The 18,080-nt window shown below is 36.2% G+C and overlaps 1 protein-coding gene across 3 annotated transcripts in view; it reads right to left on the bottom strand.

Annotated features, from left to right (window-relative positions):
- The window catches only part of COL11A1 (collagen type XI alpha 1 chain), a 491,277-nt gene that overhangs the window by 190,246 nt on the left and 282,951 nt on the right, over positions 1 to 18,080 (bottom strand). The window contains exons 4-5 of one of the 3 annotated variants that reach the window (XM_032487215.1): positions 6,562 to 6,736; positions 5,757 to 5,956 (exon numbers count right to left, since the gene is read on the bottom strand). In XM_032487215.1, coding sequence (XP_032343106.1) covers positions 5,757 to 5,862 — 106 coding nt within the window. In that variant the 5' untranslated portion in view covers positions 5,863 to 5,956; positions 6,562 to 6,736. The other 2 variants (XM_032487218.1, XM_032487217.1) reach the window with 2 other exon arrangements.

An 18,080-nucleotide genomic window follows, 5' to 3' on the forward strand; every position in this document is an offset into this window, starting at 1 on the left:
AGCTAGTATCATTCACATTGAGTTCTGACACAACTGGAAGTAGAAAAAAAAAGACACATCCGTAAAAATAAGATCATATTAGGGTTTTGAAAGGAGAAATAAATATATTAGACACATCATAATGTAGAAGGCAGTTAAAAGGAAAAACAAAACCTTTAGGTTCTGAATTAAATCGCAAAAGAAATTAGAATAGGGACGTCATTATAGTACACTAAAAGTGCATTTAAACTGGACTCTGTAGTGAGAGAATTTAGGGAGCACTGCAACATTTTAGAACATCTGTGTGTACTCTTTCTTCTCTGCTAAGGAACAAAACTTCAATGGTCAAAAAAAAGTGTGGTTTCCTCTCCCAGCTCAGGTCATATTTCCCCAGTATTAAATAAGGGAAGTGGAGGAGTAAAAGCAGAAATGCAGATCAGCTCTTAGCCTCCACACTGTAGTTGCCTTGAATTCCTAATGGTTACACCAACTGCGCTTAATTATTTCTCCAAAGGTAGACAAGAAAGAAAAGTACTTAGGATACAGTAAGATTCTGGCTTTTAAGCACCTAACTATCACCATTATAAAATATAAAATGCTGGTGATGGTTCAATATGTATAAAACCCTATATTTATATAAATTGTCAATCACGAGTATAGGTATTAATTTCCACAGTATCTTCTTCAAAACCCTAAGGACATGTACTACATTTCCCAAAAGACAGAAAATAACTTCATTTGGTAGAAGTACTAGCTCTACCATATACCATACCACATAGTTGTGGCCAGCACAGCACATCACGGTAGCCCACGGTGACTACTTCCCTATAAATTAACTGTCCATTTATTCCTGAAGTAACAGGTGTTTATATAATTTCAGATGCTTTGACAATCCAAAAGAAAAAATTTAATATGATTTACACTACTACATGCTCTCTTATTTTTTTTCCCCCAAATCGACCACTTGTTTGGAAAATAATTACTGTTAAACAAACAACTCATATTGAGTAAAAATCCATTCATGATCTGACTTATTAATAAAAACCAAAGAGTTATACATGTTATATATCACCCAATCAACCTAAAGTCAATTGGAAATGCATAGAAATTTGACATTATTTGCCTTATTTGAAATAAATACATAACTTTCTTAGGTTCTTGAAAATTCAGTTGTGCCTGGTCCTCCAGTAATGACTTTAGAGAGAATGAAAAATGATATTCTTAATCCAGCAACAAATGTATACAAAAAAAATTTACGAACTATTGTGCTTTCTATTCTGATACAGATAACCTTATAGAATTATGAACTAGGTATAATAACAATTACAAGTTATCAAAAATTACCTATCTCTAAACTTAGGAAATTGAGGAGTTTTTAAATGCAGTCTATAATTGCCTATTCATTTCTCTTTAAATCAGTCATTTTCACTTAATCTATCTTCTCACTAATCTATAAACTTTGGAACGTACATGTAAGTAGCATTTGGTCATTCCATATTCCACTAATATATATACACTTAAATAATAATTCTTTATCCTATAAAGTCTCAGATTACTATGATTTAAGATATTTTTATCACTATTGCAGATCTTTTCTCTAATCATTTAAAAAAATCTTGAATGTTGTAAGAATAGTTTTACATTTTTTTGAGAAAGAGGATTTTCTATGCCTCAGTTTCCTTGTTAGTAAAGTGAGAAGGTAGTTTAGAGAAGCATTTTTCATAAGAATTTCTGTCTCTAGCATTCTCTCAAAAAAATCTGAACATCTTTTCTTCCTTTGAAAAAAGCTTTTTATTATACAGTCTCAATCAAACTTGATTTGAGTCTATTCATTATCATTACATAGGGTAGTGTTTCAATAAATCAACAAGAGCAAAGAGGATCTGCCTCAGAAAAGAAGTAAATTTTTAGAAAAGAAAGGTGACTACTTAAATTTTCTTTTGCCAGAATCCTACATGCAAATCTGGAAAGGGGTTCATGTTAGCCTTGCTATATTTCAGGGATAACTTAACTTGAATAATGTGCTCCTTCAATTTTAGTCACAAATTGAGGCAAACACAGAACCTAAAAATTAATTAAATAAATCATAAACAATCATACATACTATCTCGTTTTGCAACTTCATAATTTTTTTTAAAACTCTAGGAATACCTTGCAGAGAGTTGCTTTTATAAAGTCGATTCTAGTTAAGTATTAATTATAAAGTGATCTGTCACATTAAGATATTAATAAACTTGGTTTCAAAACTAATAGATAATTTTGTGAAAGTGTCTATAACTAACTGAATATATATGTGCCACCTAAACCGAGGCTATCTGCATAAAACATGCAGGAAGATGCATCTCATAAGATGTCTATTTTTTTTGTTTCTCTGTTACAGACTTTGTCAATTTCGATTTAAAAAAACAAAGAGAAAGACAATATTAATAACTGTAGAAGACACTACATTTGTTATCAGAAGCATATCTGATCCTTTAACTGATTTCTGATTAAGAAACCACAGGGCCAAACTTGATCTCTTTGCAAAGTTGGATTAGCACATACTCTGGAAGCCAGCACCATTTCACCTGCTGATCCCAGGCACTCAAAACACTCCAGCAGGGCTCACTACCAATTGCTGACAAACTTTAAAAGTTCCTCATAAAATCAATAAACTTTTTTGCAAGGCACAGTATTGGCTTAGCCACCAAAGGTTGAACACCATTTTAATTAGTGAAAAATTATTCAATTAGATATTATTTTATCTTTGTACTCAATTTCGCTTACATCCTTTTAAAACCGCTTAAAACCATCTATCATAACACAATCACGGACTATAGTCTATAAATTCCAGGTAAGTCTCAGGTTCTATCTTTAATAAATAATGAACTAATTGAAAGTGGAATCTATAAATTCTTGAGATAAAACATTTATATTAACCATAAGCAAATATATGAAACATGAAATTGAAGTTAATGCAGATGAATACATTATAAAAATAATGCTTACTCTTTTATACTAAATCATATTAAACACTAAAAATTTTGAATAAGTATGCTAAAGATTATCAAGTGACAGAGTTTGGATTTGCAAAGTAAAATAATATGACTCTGTGAATTAATAAATTTTCTTTTAATGCATTACTCCAGCAACTTTTCTCTGCAAGGTTAGAAGCTTCTGGATCCTAACTACACATTTTTAGAGTCTAATTTATTATGAACCCAGAACTTCTTAAGGTTTTAGTGTTTTTAGTCCAAGAAATTATAAATGCTAGGTGAAAACAGGCTGTTTTAAATTATCTTTTGGGTTAGCAACCAAATCACACCACTACATCTCAGTGAAATCAATGAATTACAGTATAATGCTAGTATATAATACTTCATTTAGAAACTTACTCATTGTTACTTCAATTACAAATCTAAAGGCCAGACACTTAGCTTAGTTTCCCACACATCCTGTGTGATGTTTTAGGCTAGGGTTTCCTTTTTAAGCATCAATATACTATTTCCTTTTTGAAGTTTATCAAGTTGCAAGAATGCCTGCAAGAGTAGGTTTAAGTAAATATGTAGCTTCCAGCTAGGCAATAAGCACCTAGCAACTTGGTGAAACAAATATCAAATCTTACTAATATGAATATCCAACAGTCACATAACATTCAAGACATTTCGCCAAAAATGACAAACAGGAACAACGCATGGCCCTTAAACTTTGCTATCTCTCACATTAGAAGGCTTTATAATAATACGGAAGGCTCTTTGTCCAACATTTATTTGGTCTGGAACTGAGATATTTTCTTTTTTAAGTGTGTTAAAACTATGCAGCTAGATTTAAAGAGAAAATTATGCATTACAGCTGTAAAAATTTGATCTTTCTGATATCCTTAGAGCTTGAAGGAAGGTCCAGTGTGGAAATGAAACAGGTAGCTTCAGCGAAATAATCCCTGAATACCTATGATTCGAGTGTCTCTTGAAATTACGCTTCATCTGTCTTCACTGAAGAAAGTATTAGTTTCTACATTTTTTTCAAAAATAGCTGCCATGATGATATTTTTTCCCACATATTTGAACAAATAGCTGAAAAAGCTGACAGAGAAACAGCATATCTGTACTTCCCTAATCAAGTGTCCTCCAGCATCACTGCAGTTGTAAGAATTTTAAAGGCCTCCTTTACTTAGGCAGATGCTTGAATTCCAAATAATAAATAAAACCAGCAGAGGGCAGAGCTGCTGACAGAACAGACCAATCCAGCTGGTGACCAGGTACCAAAGGTAAAATGCCAACTTTTGATGGATTCCACTTTCAAAGACTCTACTATTTATCCTTTAAAACGTAGAAATAAATGAACCCCGGTAAGTAGCATAACGTATTTCAAAATTCAAACATAGTTCTAATGCGGCCCTGACTATATTCACCAGGAAAAGTCACAAAGAAATAATCCACCACTGCCTGCTACTCAGGAAGGTGAACATCACTAAGTGTGGGAAAGAAATACAGACGTGGTTTCGCAGAGTTCGGCCTCCGGGAGCGCTAACTCCCATTAGGGAGAACTCAGATCTCGGCACATACCAGGCCAGACTCAGGTTTCTGCTAAAGCCTGCGCATTTGGGGTTGACAATTTCTTTCTGCCTCTGCCAATCCGCACCACTCTCCTTCCTATCCCCCACTTCTCTGTGCACTCCTGACAAAGCATGCTTTTCTACCCTAAGCTGTTTGGACTCCCTTAACTCCAAAAGCGTTCTCCCGCCAGCCGTGTCTACAGCACCTAACGGACCGCTCCAGCCAGATGCCTTTGCGGGAAAGGGCGGGGGAAGGGGAGGGAAGAGGCGGAGGGGTGGAGTGAAGTCGCTCTCCCTCCTCGGGTACTGACAGGGCTGCAGTCTTCCGAGCAGGTCTGGTCATTGAATATTTGGTGGTGCCACGTAGGAACTTTTCCTTACCTCTCTCCTCCCATCCCACCCCACGCCCCCTCCCCTTCGCTCCAATCCTTATTCCTCCGCCCCCACCCCATTTGCTTGGCGAGTTTCATCATTCTCCAAGAGAACTGCACGTCCAACCTGCAAGAAGAAGTTGGGGGGTGGGGTGGGTCATAGAGAGGAGGAAGGGGCTGAAATTCAGGGTAAAGAGTTTTTCCTATCTTCATTCGTTTCTTATAATCTGCCATTTTTTCCCATTTAAAATCTCTTCAAAATCACACACACACACACACACACACACACACACACACACAGTGTTCTCAGTCTTCAAGATTCATTCCTCCTCTCTACTTTCCTTCATATCCCTAAAAGTAAAACAACTTGTTTCTCACTTTATTCCAGACAAAGAACTTTATCAAGGTTCATTTTATACCCCTCCTCTATATTTTCTCCTCAGCTCACCTTTAAAAAAGCACTTCCATTAGACTCTGAATCTGAAGAAACCAGAAGATGTGTTCAAAGGGCAGTCTAAGGACCGTTCCTCAAACAAAAGCTTTGTACAACTGCCCCTGTGTTCAAGGTAATATTTTTCCTCTTTTCAAAGCCCCTGGAAAATGGTGAAGGGCATTTCAGCAGTCTCTGTGCCTGACAGATCTTTTTTCCTGCTACCTCTTCTCCCATTACTGTCCCGCCTACATCCATCTCTCTCCAGTCTTCACTTCCAACCTGATGGCAGCTACAATCTGGATTTTATTTAACAGAATTGGGTTTTTTTTGGGGGGGGGAGGGGAATGGGGTGGGGGAAGGAAGGATAAAGAGGGGGAGGGGCACAGACTGAGAAAGACCGACGGCAATCTCCCACCTCCCCCAAACCAATTTTTCTTACCTCCTCTGACTTCTCTAGCCTGGAAGAGGAAAGTCAATGCGAGAGTTGTAATGGTGAAATCCCACAGCCACCGTTTCGTTTTCCACCTAGAGGACCACCGCTCCATCTCCGAGCCCCGCACTCACAACCGTGAACTCAACCCACGAAATTGCGGCTGCAGACCAACGTCGTCCCTTCCAAGGTATCGTCGGGGATGTTTGCTACACAGCCATTGGGGAGGGAGAGGGGGGAAAAAGTCAAAGGGCTTTTTCTTTGAATTTGATGGTTTGCTTCCTTCCTGTCTGTCGCCCCCTCCTCTCCCTCTCGGTTGGCCCCGCCGGCCGGGACCCTCAGATCCGTCCTCTGCGGGGCCCTGCCTTCAGACTGACGGCAGATGAGGGGCTTCAACCAAAAATCTGAGAGGACTGCGTGCCCCTAAAGGCTTCATGCCGTCAGTGGGCCGGACGAGAGGCTCTGGGCAGCCCCCTCCCCCGCCCATTCCCCTCGCGCGCCCCCCTTACCCGGGGCGAAACTGACAAGCCGGCTGAGGGTCAGACCCAATCACACGCCTCGCGGGCGGCCCGGAGCCCGCCCCCCTCTCCTTTGCCCAAGAATCAGGTCTCCCGGCAAGCCCAGCCCACCAACCACCCCTACCTCCCCAGTCCTCTCCTCCCTCCTCTCCAACCCAAATCCCCGAGAAGAAATGGGAGGGAGTTACGGGGGACGCGTGCTTGGCTCCAGCACTTTGGGAATGAAAGGAATTGCAGGAGAGCCCCGGAGCCCACAGAGTTTTCAAGGAGCTTCTGTATTCAATAAAAACAGCTACTTGTCTACTTGCACCCGTCTGTTAGCCTCTCGTTCGTCGGCGGGGGAGGGGAGGAGCCCGCGTCTGTTCCGCCACACCGCTGGAGTTCTGGGCTGCCAGCCGTAGGTAACCTTATCCTTGTGCAAAAATGTGCTTCTTATAGCAGACGTGGAACCAGCGGACTCAACTGCTCTACCTGCTCCGAAAAGTATTTTTTTATTAATTTTTTAAACCGAGAATTAGAAGAAAAGGATGAAAGTGAGATGGAGGGACCCAAGAGGTCAAAACCCATGATCTTATAGGGAAGCTCTCCTGCGAGACCTGAAATTGACAGGTTTCTCTCTTGAATGTTTAAATTCTGCACTAGCTTCATTCAGAGGCTCGTCTCTTTAAGAACTGAACTGTACTCTGAGGCAGGAGGAGACAGAAATGTATGGGAGCTGACGTTGAGGGGGTGAGTAATTTAATTTTCCAGCTGATTCCGTCCTGAACCCGGATGAGGGGGCAGAGGGGGAGGAGAAAGACCAGGAAAGCAACTAGCAGAGATCTCCAAGCGTCTAGGCCCTCAGCAACTCAAAATGGGCCTCAGGAGCTGAAAATATGGTCATTCCACAGTGAAAATAATGAGAAGGGGCAGGTTTCTAAATTCCTTCTACCTACCCCTCCTCAAAGTAATCCACTTAAACCTGGAATATAGATTCCCTGGTCATTTTTTCCCCCATGTTTAAATTGTTCCCTCCTATCGACTCCTTTTTGTTCCTTAATGTTTCTTAAGATGTTTCTTAAAATTTTTATGGAACAGTGCCCAACAAGGTGCCAGCATACATTAGGCATTCAGTAGAGATGTGTTGAGTGACTGAATACATTTTCCTGTTGGCAAAGACTGGAAGCTTTGACCAGGACCTATGTTGAGTATTTAAGATATTTCAAGGCTAAAGGGTTCTCAGCTAAGTTTTTGAGGGGGCATATGCTCACTAATTTTTAGGAACCGAGTTTTCTTTTAGTTATCAAAATATGCCTTATGACCCATGAGATTAGTCAGATATTCTAGCAGTGTGGTTTAAGAGTTGGAAGGAAGGTGTTCAGAGACTATACTGAGGCCCAAGATGGAATTGTTTAAGGACAAATATATGTGGTATATAAAATGAGTAAAGCAACTAAAAAATACTTTCAACATTACTGTCACTCTCTGTGCCAAAGAACCATTCCCACCTCAAGAAATTTACCTCTTAGATAATAGGTAAAAAAACCAAAAACCTTTATATTAGTATCATTGCTGGCAAAATGTTTGGGATGCCTTATATCAGCAGAGAAATATCTGCTGAAATATCACCAAGTAGTTTTTCAGATCATAACTTCAAATTATTAATGTAATTCAATAAAACAATTGACTATTATACAGTGTTTGAATGTGAATGTAAAATTAAAAATTAAGAACCTGAAGGTGAAAATATACCTAAATTTACCATCTTCATTACCCTTCATCTTCACAAACTGAAAAATCTGTGTGAGTTTTCAGTTTCAAATTTTTTTGAAACCTGATTTTTCGGTCCAATTCTTTGTATATTTTTAAACTTATTCTCTAGGTCTTCTCTTAAATGTAAAACAGGGAAATTAATACAAAGTTTAGAAACACATTATTTGTGAAGCTACCAAAATCCTAAATCAACTCAATAGCTAGAGAGTTACAGTGCCTGGAGCAACATGTAGAAATGATGTTCCAAATTGTTTCTCAATAGCTTTCCTGATTTATAGAGAATTCCATGGCCTGATACTGTTCTGGGAGGTGAGAAATGATGCAGTCAGTCTAGCAAGCCCCACCTTCTGGTCACAAGTCAGGCCTCCTCACTGCGATGAAAGGGTCCTTTCAGGCAAAGTGGCTTGAGTGAATAGAGTTATTACTACCTTACGCTCCCTGTACGCTGTGGTCTGAATTCCTCTGGCCACTGCCCAGAGAGGCATAACCTAGGTCTGAATTAATACTCTGGAAGGAAATATAGTGGATTCACAGTAAGGAATAGTTAATTATGCCCAACTCCTCTCGCCTGTAGCTAGCTGCCGGATCTAGAGCCTCCTAGGAACCTGCCCGTTTTTGCAGGAGGTGAATTCAGTGCGAGGAAGGATCATGCCAAATAACAAAGGGCGCAGAGAGAAGCTGGAAGAGACCCATCTCACTATCTTCAGCTTCACAGGAGATGAATTCCAGGGACATGGTTTTCTATGCCACCTTTCAGCCAATCCTTGCTGACTGTTTATATGCAGATTCAGAATGTAGTAGAGTATGACAGTTTTCCTGACATAGGTCTTTTATTTGAAGTGCAGTTAGCTATATGACATTTCCTACCTTGTCATATTAAAAAGCAAAGTTTAAAGATATATGTTCAGCTTTTGTAGAATTTGTTTTGATTGCAAGTCATTCAAAAACAAGATGAAAACAGTTGAGAAAAAAAATAGTCACATCCTTTGTAGCAGTATGTTAGATTGACCATTTGTCCACATTAGCTTGTCTAAGAAACTCAGATAATAATTTGATAATTGATTAGGAGGTCGGATTAGGGGAACTTAAAGGTTCTAGACAATCTACAGTGTTCATAGAGCTTTATTAAACATTGTATAAATCATAAATGTCCCTTAATATTGTCAAACATTCTTAGGAATGAGGGACTATGGAATCAGAACCTTGTCCAAAAGTGAATGTCCTTAATACCAACGGTAATAGAGTATTAGAGGTAGAGAGAACTCTGTAATAAGACTTAAGTTACTACAAGTAGAATTAGGTGCAAGGAGTAGATTTTTGAAAAGATGCATCACCTTTGAAATCATTTGGCATCCATGAGAGAGAGGGAGAGAAATAGAGAGAGAGAGATGATATTTATAGAGAGAAAGAGACATTTTCTCCAAACAGTGTGGTATAACTAAAACGAATGCATCACATTTGGGTTATTGAATGAGAAATTATTACAGGAGTGGGAAACTCTTTCACACATCGGAAATACTTAAAATGTTTAAAAGAAAATTGCTGTTGAATGTAATCCCTCTCTCACTGTGCCTAATGGTTTTGTCTTTCTTGCCCTTTTCTGAACGTTAGGTCAATTATTTTAAGAAATAAATGACTAAACACTTTGACATTTATTTTACAGTTTTTCTAATACATGAGTGGCTAAAAATTAGTCTCTGCTTAAAAATGGAGTTAGTCCCTCTTAACTCACAGATGGGCCATTGTATTATAGAAAGTGGGGGTGGGGAAGGGCTAGAGACGTTTATTTCCACAGTCAGCCTAGCTCACAAGTACCCCCACAGTGACGACTGGGTATTTTTCTTCACCTTTACTGTGAAATAACATACAGAACTTCAGAGGAATCCAAATTTAGCACAATTTTCATGATAAAACAGAACCTTCAGATGAAAAGTTTGGTCTGTTAGAGTGTTGAGGGAGCCAACTCAGAGATGACAGACCTATCCTGTTTAAAAGAACTTAAAGTAAAATCAAATCTAAATGAACCCCAAACAAGCAAGGAATATGGCCTTGTATATTCATGTACATCTCTCTTAAAAATGTCCTTTAGTTAGCCATACTCACAGGAAACTACCATAGTTCTTTCTCATAAATGCCCAAAGACAGATGGGAGGAACAGAGAACAGAATGATTCAAAGTAAAATTTTAAATATTCTTGGATCTTTGTCGAGATATTTTTACTCTCTATATCTTTTTTCTTCATAATTAAATGGGCTTGGCATTTACTAAACTCCTGTGTGTCAGCAAAATTATAACAAGCTTTTTACAAAGTGGTATAGGACAGCATCAACATCTCTATTGGTAGAAGATGGGAATTTAAACATTTTAGTGAACCACGTGCCATGGCCAAGGGAAGTACCACACCCAAAATATATCCCAGTGATGTTTCACTGTGATGGCATCCCAATCATCATTTGAGTAGTAATGGCCTTGATTCACACTGGCTGTTCTCAATAAAATAAGTTTGCTAAAAGTATGGATTTTAGCTTCTTTTTTCTCACCTTCTTTATAGGGATTATTTACTTTTAAAAATTTACTCATAACAATGTTATTAATTTTTATATTTAATTTCACAGGTAAAATGAGAATATGCAAATAGTTTTCCTTTGACACATTATTTCCTAATATAAATAATTTTAAAATGACCACATATATCAGTGCACTTTCTAAAATAAATGAATTCTCTTATTCACCTCAGTCATGCCTTCATAGATTCATCCATCCCAATGGCATTTGTCAATATTTTTGACTTAAAATGAATATTTTTTCCAGACAACCATGTGCAATCTGTTTTGTGCCTCCACCATTTGTACCAGCTTATTTAATTCTGAAATCAAATGCATGTGCTTCAGAAATCTAAAGACTCACACAAACAGATTTCTGAATTAAAAACAATATTTCTGTTATTTTTATGACATTCTTATACATTCTTTTGATGCCAAAACAAATGCCAAATATAAGATTTAAGGCTGGTGAATATGGTTAAATATTGAAATAGATCTGATTTTTAAAACATCTGTGATGAATAACTCTGACTTAATTTGTTTTGCAGATTCTCAGTGTTTAATAACCCTCCCAATATTGTATTTTCTGCCAGTACTGGTATGGTCAAATTATTGCACATTCAAATGCCGGACAAACAATAGATCTAATTTCAAAAGTTTTCCCAATCTAATCTGTAAGGCTGAAAAATCACATATGGATTTAAATAGTTGCAAAACAAGCAATATTTACTATGAAGGTATTCTTTTGAAAGCAAAATACCCTTCTCACTAAAATGCAAACTTTCTTATTTAAAATATTTAATGGTTTTTTGTTGTTGTTAGTTTTTATAGCATCTTCATGAAGCAGGAATGTAGCAATTTTAATAGTTTCATTTTAAGGATGAGGATAAGGGCACTCAAAGTTCTAACTAGGGATACAGAAACAGAATATGTGAAAAACATTTTATTCCCAACTTCTGCTCTCATTATCAGTTTTTTCCTTATAAGTAAAGTGTTTTTAGAGCATTTTTTATATTTTATAGTAAGCACATTATTTCTTTGTAGATTAACTATTAAAATGAATGAGATCCCCAATAATACAAATATTAAAATAAGGAAAGGTAATGTCAGGCACTATAGCTTTAAAAAAATCTATAAATATAATTAAAGAGTTACATCTTTGAAAACATTTCTAAGAAATAAAAAGCCTATTTTTAAAGGTAAATGAAGATGAGTTATTTTTATTCCGATGCCAACCCTCAGATATAACTCTCTGCTGGAAATATAAAATTATTTTATAAGTTTATATGTTTTTGCAAATGGAAAACACTAGTGAAGTGAACCTCAGTGATTCACACTTCCCAAGAAGAAAAAGAAGAAAGACATTCAATATGTTAGAGAAGAAATATAATCATAATTACATCAATATTTTGTAAATATATGGAACATCTTAAAAGTTGTAAGTACTATTCAAGAATTGTTAATACAAAACTTTAAAACTTTGTGGTAGATAAAATTATATCAAGCCTTAGATAAATATTTCCTTCTAGACTATAAACACCTTGCGGGCAGAAATCCTCATCCTATACTGTATCTTCCACATCTTGGATTCCTCTTCTCATTGAGCTTTGAATGCTTTTGTTGGTACTTAACCTTAATTGTGCATTTTAATTCTGCTTTAAAACACACAAGAGTCTGTTTATGTGATTTTGTCCATTATTTTAAAATATTGGAACTTTAGATATGAGTCACTATATTCCTAAGACCCAAGCTGAGACTGGACCCCCTGGAAACTACTAATACCATGGAGCTGATGAACCTGGAAGGAAGATTCAACACCAGCACCAGCCATGAAACTGGACCTTTGAGGTCTGGACAATCAAGACAAAGCTGACATATTCCATGAGGCACAGTTTATTGGAATATTTAACTAAATCAGGATTCAAAACTTTAGAAGGATCAGTTCTTCTCATACAGGTCTCATCTAGTTCAGATTTCCTCCTCATCTCCACTGTCTCATGATAATAAGGATCCTGCATGATTTGTGTCAAAAATCCCATGGACGTCAATATTGACAACCACCCAGCTCTTTTTCCTGTAGCCTCCACTGTCTTCCATGTTGTTTCTACCCAGTGATTCTGAAGCAGGATATGTGAGTAAATTTTGATGAATGGGTAAGAGTGGAAAAATGAAAATGTCAAGGAATTTATATAAGGATTTCAAATCACTGGGTTACAAATTTTTTTGACTTTATATATAAACATTCATATTATATTATGAATATATAACAGCAAAAATAATTCTATGAGTTATCCTCAAAAATATGTCATTAATAAGGATAGTGATTTCACAAATATTTGAATGGGACATTGGCCTAAATCTTAGAACCTTACTCATGTTAGAGTAAAGAAAGGAAAATCTATTAATGAGTCAATTAATTGCCTAGGAAATCAGGCATCATACTCTGGAAGTAAATTGTTACTTCTTACAGAAAGTGATTTTCTTTTTACAAATTCTATATTATTTAATACTGTCTTAAATAGATCTTTATTTGAGATTATAACTTAAAATAATGATCAGAAAATGTTTTAAATACACACATAAATACATATACACACATATATACACACCCCTTGCTAGGTCAGATAAATAACTTAAGGAAATGTAAACATAATTGGTGATGACTATTATAGTATTCTAAACAAACGTACAGTGGCTTATTTAGTCTGATAACAGAATAGAAAATATAGTCATTGCTATTTACTAAAAAGCTAGCTCAGTTTTCACTTCACCTTAAAGGTCTTTAGCAATATCCCTTGGGGATTGTCCAGGGAATGCCTATCCTGCCTTATATCCTCATAGCTTGTGGACATCTTTGAGACCATTTACATTTCAGATTTATTACTGGCAATTTTTCCTAAAATTTTGTCTTGCCAGAGAATTTTATTCCTCAGAATCTCAAGGCCTAGGATGGGATAAAAAGTTGAGCATTTCTGCAAGAAAAACAATCAGCATAGGAGAAAATTACTTATCCTAAGAGAGAATGCCAGGGCACTAGTGGAAGGAAGAGATGTGGAGCACATGTGGAAACAGGAAAGAAAAGAGACTATTACCAGTCTTTATAACTGAGAAGTATTGAGGAGAGAGAGAGCTGTCTAAGAAAATGTTTCAAGAAGTGCTGCTCTAGGATACATTTTCTTACATACCCTGCTTAGCTCATAGTTATATATGTATAGAGGTATGTATCTCATATTTGATGACAACATCTCATCTTATCTCATTTCATCTTCTCTTGCCCTTGGGCTGGGATTTACACTATTGACTTCCCTGGTTATCAGACCTTTGGATTACAACTGAATTATACCACTTGGGTCTCCACCTTGGAGAAGGCAGATCATGGGACTTCTCAGACTATAATCACATGTGCCAATTCCTCATAATAAATATTTTATATGCATCAATTTTGTTAGTTTTTTTTTTCTCTAGAGAAACCTGGATAATACACCATTTTTTTTCAGTACTATTGGTTTCATTTAAAAATGGACTACTCAACTCTTCTGGAAGCTCTTTCAGAGAGATTTAATAGTATTCCTTTCTCTATACTATCTGAAATATTTGTTTTAAAAAGACTACTAATACAAACAATATTTGTTAGATGATATAAAAATGAATTAAAGAGTACATGTAGAGAAACAAGTATTTGTATAACAAATATTAGCATCACTAAATTATTACTCCTCCATATATAATTAAATCATAACTGACAGTAGAATCCAGAGAAAATTTTACTGTATTGTCAAATTTGTTACAAACTGATCTTCTGTTCTCAAAAGCAACATGTTAGGTAATGAGATATGTGTGTGTACATATTATATACATTGTATGTATATGTATGTATATAATATACACACACATACATATACATATATATGTATATACATATATCTGTTTTTTATCACTAACAAAAGAAGTAACAACAGGCCAAGCTTAGGGACAAGGACACTTTTTATTTACAAATATAAGAGGCAAGGATTTGTACATAACTTCAAGTAGGACAGCAATAATCTACTTTGGTTTTATTGATAAGGAATTAAGACAATTTCAAAAGAAAATTTCTGTTTAGTCTGTTTGGGCTGTTATAACAAAAATACCATGTAATCAGTGGCTTATAAACAACAGAAATTTGTTTCTCAGGAGGCTGAGAAGTCTAAGATCAAGGGGCCAGCAGATTCAGTATCTGATGGAGACCCACCTTCTTGTTCATACGTAGTGGCTGTCTTTTCACTGTAACCTTACATGTCAAAAGGGGCAAAGTAGCTCTTGGAGACCTCTTTTATAAGGGCACTAACTGCATTCATGAATGTTCCACCTTCATGACATAATCACCTCACAAAAGACCCACCTCCAAATACAATCACATTGGGAATTAGGTTTTAATACATGAATTCTGGCAGGGAATACAACCTTCTGTCTATAGCAAATGTCAGTCATTGTATTTATCAGTTAGCAATATAAACTAGTCATCTCTTGGTTCTTACGCAAAATACCCTAAAGATATGTATCAAGCAAACCAAATGAAGCCTGTATTTACTGCTTTTAAATGGTAACCCTCACTAATGACAAGCTTAAGTTATTTCAGTTATCAAGACATGGTTAATTAACTCCTCTATAATTGGGAGAGAAAGCTCCAGTTTTGTCAGGGATGTGTAACTTCATATGAATTATGCAATTTTCAAAAGTTCAATAAATCTTAAATTTAAAAACTGCATTTGACATTTCAAATTTAATAGTTAAAGACAAAAATTCATAGAAGGATCAGATGATGTCAGCAAAAATGACAGCTGGTAGATTCAAGCAACTGTCTTTCTACAGTAATACAGAAAAATCAAGCAAAAAGGGTCAGAATCAGCTTTGTTAAAACTCTAGAAAAAATATTTACAGTAATTTAGAAAAACACTGAATTAATAAAAAGGCAATGTAAAAATGGTAGGAAAGATTTGTGGCATTTTTATTTTGTTTTTGCCCCACCCACCTTGCTGGCTCAGTAGCAGTCTCACAGACCACAGCTCACATTTCCAATATGTGACCCTGGTGCCAGGGAGGAGAAGCAGAGCAGAGCTAACTGAAAGACTGATACAAGATACTTGTCTTTATTTTGCCTTACTCAGAAATCACAATGGTCAGAAAAGTGGTAGACATTCCTGAACCACACTGTACGGCTAAAGAACAATGTGCAACTTCCTGGGGCAAAAGATTAAGCTTGATTCAACAGAGTTTCCAAAGCCCAGGAGGAAAAACTGGGGAAATAATTTTTTTTTATTTTGTTTTTTAAAGTATTCGAAAGCATCCTTGTGTATGGGAAAATTAGAAAGCCACAGGAAATACTCAGGGCAAGACACATCCTTACTAAAAACCTAAGAAGATTCTTATCTTTCACTTCTGGCTGATCTCCAGGAAATGAAGGCTAAGGCAGAGTTTTAAATGGCCTGGCTGAGAACTCAAAAAGTAGCAAACACAGAAGCAAAAAGGACTGCTCTTCTTCCTCTTCTTCATCTCCTCCTCCTCCTTGTTCTCCTCCATCTCCTCCCTCTCCCCATTCTTCTTTTTCTCCTCCTCCTCCTACCTCCTTCTTCTCTTTCTCTCTCTCTCTCTCTGTGTCTTTCTAAGAAACATCTGTTCAAACACGAGCTAAAGAAACAGAGACTTCAGAGACCACACATGAAAAAAGTTGCAGACTTTTAAAAACAGTCTGGAAAAGCACTAAACAAATAGCTAAATTCTTCAGTAAACAAATCCCTACAAGGGGTAAAGATCTGATGTACAGAGTTGCCATGTCATAATATACAAAATTTCCAGTTTTCAACAAAAATTATTAAGCATGAGAAGAAGTCAAAATGTGTGTCTCAGTCAGAGAAGAAATAAACAGAAACTGTCCCTGAACAAGCACAGACATTGGACTTCCTAGAAAAAGATTTTAAATCAATTTTAATACATGAATCAACTGTCTTAAATATACTCAAAGAATGAAAGGAAACCATAGAAAAAGGGTTTAAAGAAATCAGGAGAATGATGATGAACAAGCAGTGAATATCAATAAAGAGAGAAATTTTTAAAAAGAACAAAACAGAATTCTAGAGCTGAAAAGCACAATAACTGAAGTGAAAATCTCTCCAGAGGATTTCATTAACAGAGAAAGAATCAATGAACTTGGAGATAGGTTTGAAATTATTTAGTCTGAGGAACAGAAGAAAAAACAAAAAACAAAAAACAAAGAAAGAAAAATGAACAGAGCCTTTGGGATACCATCAAGTGTATCAACAACTCATAATAAAATTCCAGAAGGGAAAGCGAGAGAAAAAGGTTAGAAGAATATTTGAAGAAATAATGGCTCAGAACTACCCAAATTTAAAAACAGAAGAAAAGCAAACAAAACAAAAAAACAAACAAACTAAAACAACAAAACTCCCCAAATTTGATAAAATGCGTAAGTCTGCTCATTCAAGAAGTTCAACAAATGCCAAGAAGTATGCAGACAGATCCACACTGAGTCATATAATAAAACTGCTGAAAGCTGCAGACAGAAAATATTAAAAGCAGCAACAGACAAGTGGATCATCATGTACAAGGAATCCTTAGTAAGATCAACAGCACATTTCTCTCCTGAAACCACAGAGGCCAGATAACAGTGGGATTAATTTTTTTAAAGTACTGATAGAAAAAACTTTCAACCAAGAATTCTGTAGCAAAATTATTTTTCAAAGATGAAGTAGAAATGAAGACCACTCCCCAATAAACAAAAGTTGAGGGCATTTATTGCTAGTAGACCTGTTTTTCACAAAATGTTGACGGGAATCCTTTAAACCAAAATAAGAAGACACTAGATGGTAACTCAGGACTATATGAAGAAATAAAGAACTTTGATAATGGTAACTACATAGGAAAATATAAAATCCAGCATGGTTGTAGTTTCAGCCTGCAACTATTGTTTTTGTTTTTTACATAACTTAAAATGCATACAATAATAATTGTAAATCTATGATTATGGACTGAATTTTATTCTTTCCAAATTTATATGCACAAGCTTTAATCTGCATTCAGATATAGGGTCTTTAAAAAAGTAATTAAGGTTAAATAAAGTTATAAAAATAGGTCTCTAATTCAATGAGAATGGTGTCCTTAGCAGAAGAGGAAGAGTGCCAGTGGTGACCACACACAGAGAAAGGCCACATGAGGACACAGTGAAAAGGCAGCTATCTGGAAGGCAAAAAGAGACTCCTCGGAAAAAACAAACTGAACTTGCTGATACCTTGATCTTGGACTTCCAGCTTCTACTGTTGTACACAAATAAAAAATTTGTATGTTAAGCAGACTGGTCTGGAGTACTTTTTTTATGGCAATACCAGCAAACTTATGCAATGTTAATGGGCACACAATGTATAATGATGCAATTTGTGACAAAAACATAAGGGAGGATGGAACACAGGTGTATAGGAACAGAATTCTTGTATGCTATTGAAGCTAAGTTGGTATTATTTCACTGT

The sequence above is a fragment of the Camelus ferus genome, chromosome 9, assembly GCF_009834535.1.
Source record: "Camelus ferus isolate YT-003-E chromosome 9, BCGSAC_Cfer_1.0, whole genome shotgun sequence".
NCBI lineage: Eukaryota > Metazoa > Chordata > Mammalia > Artiodactyla > Camelidae > Camelus > Camelus ferus.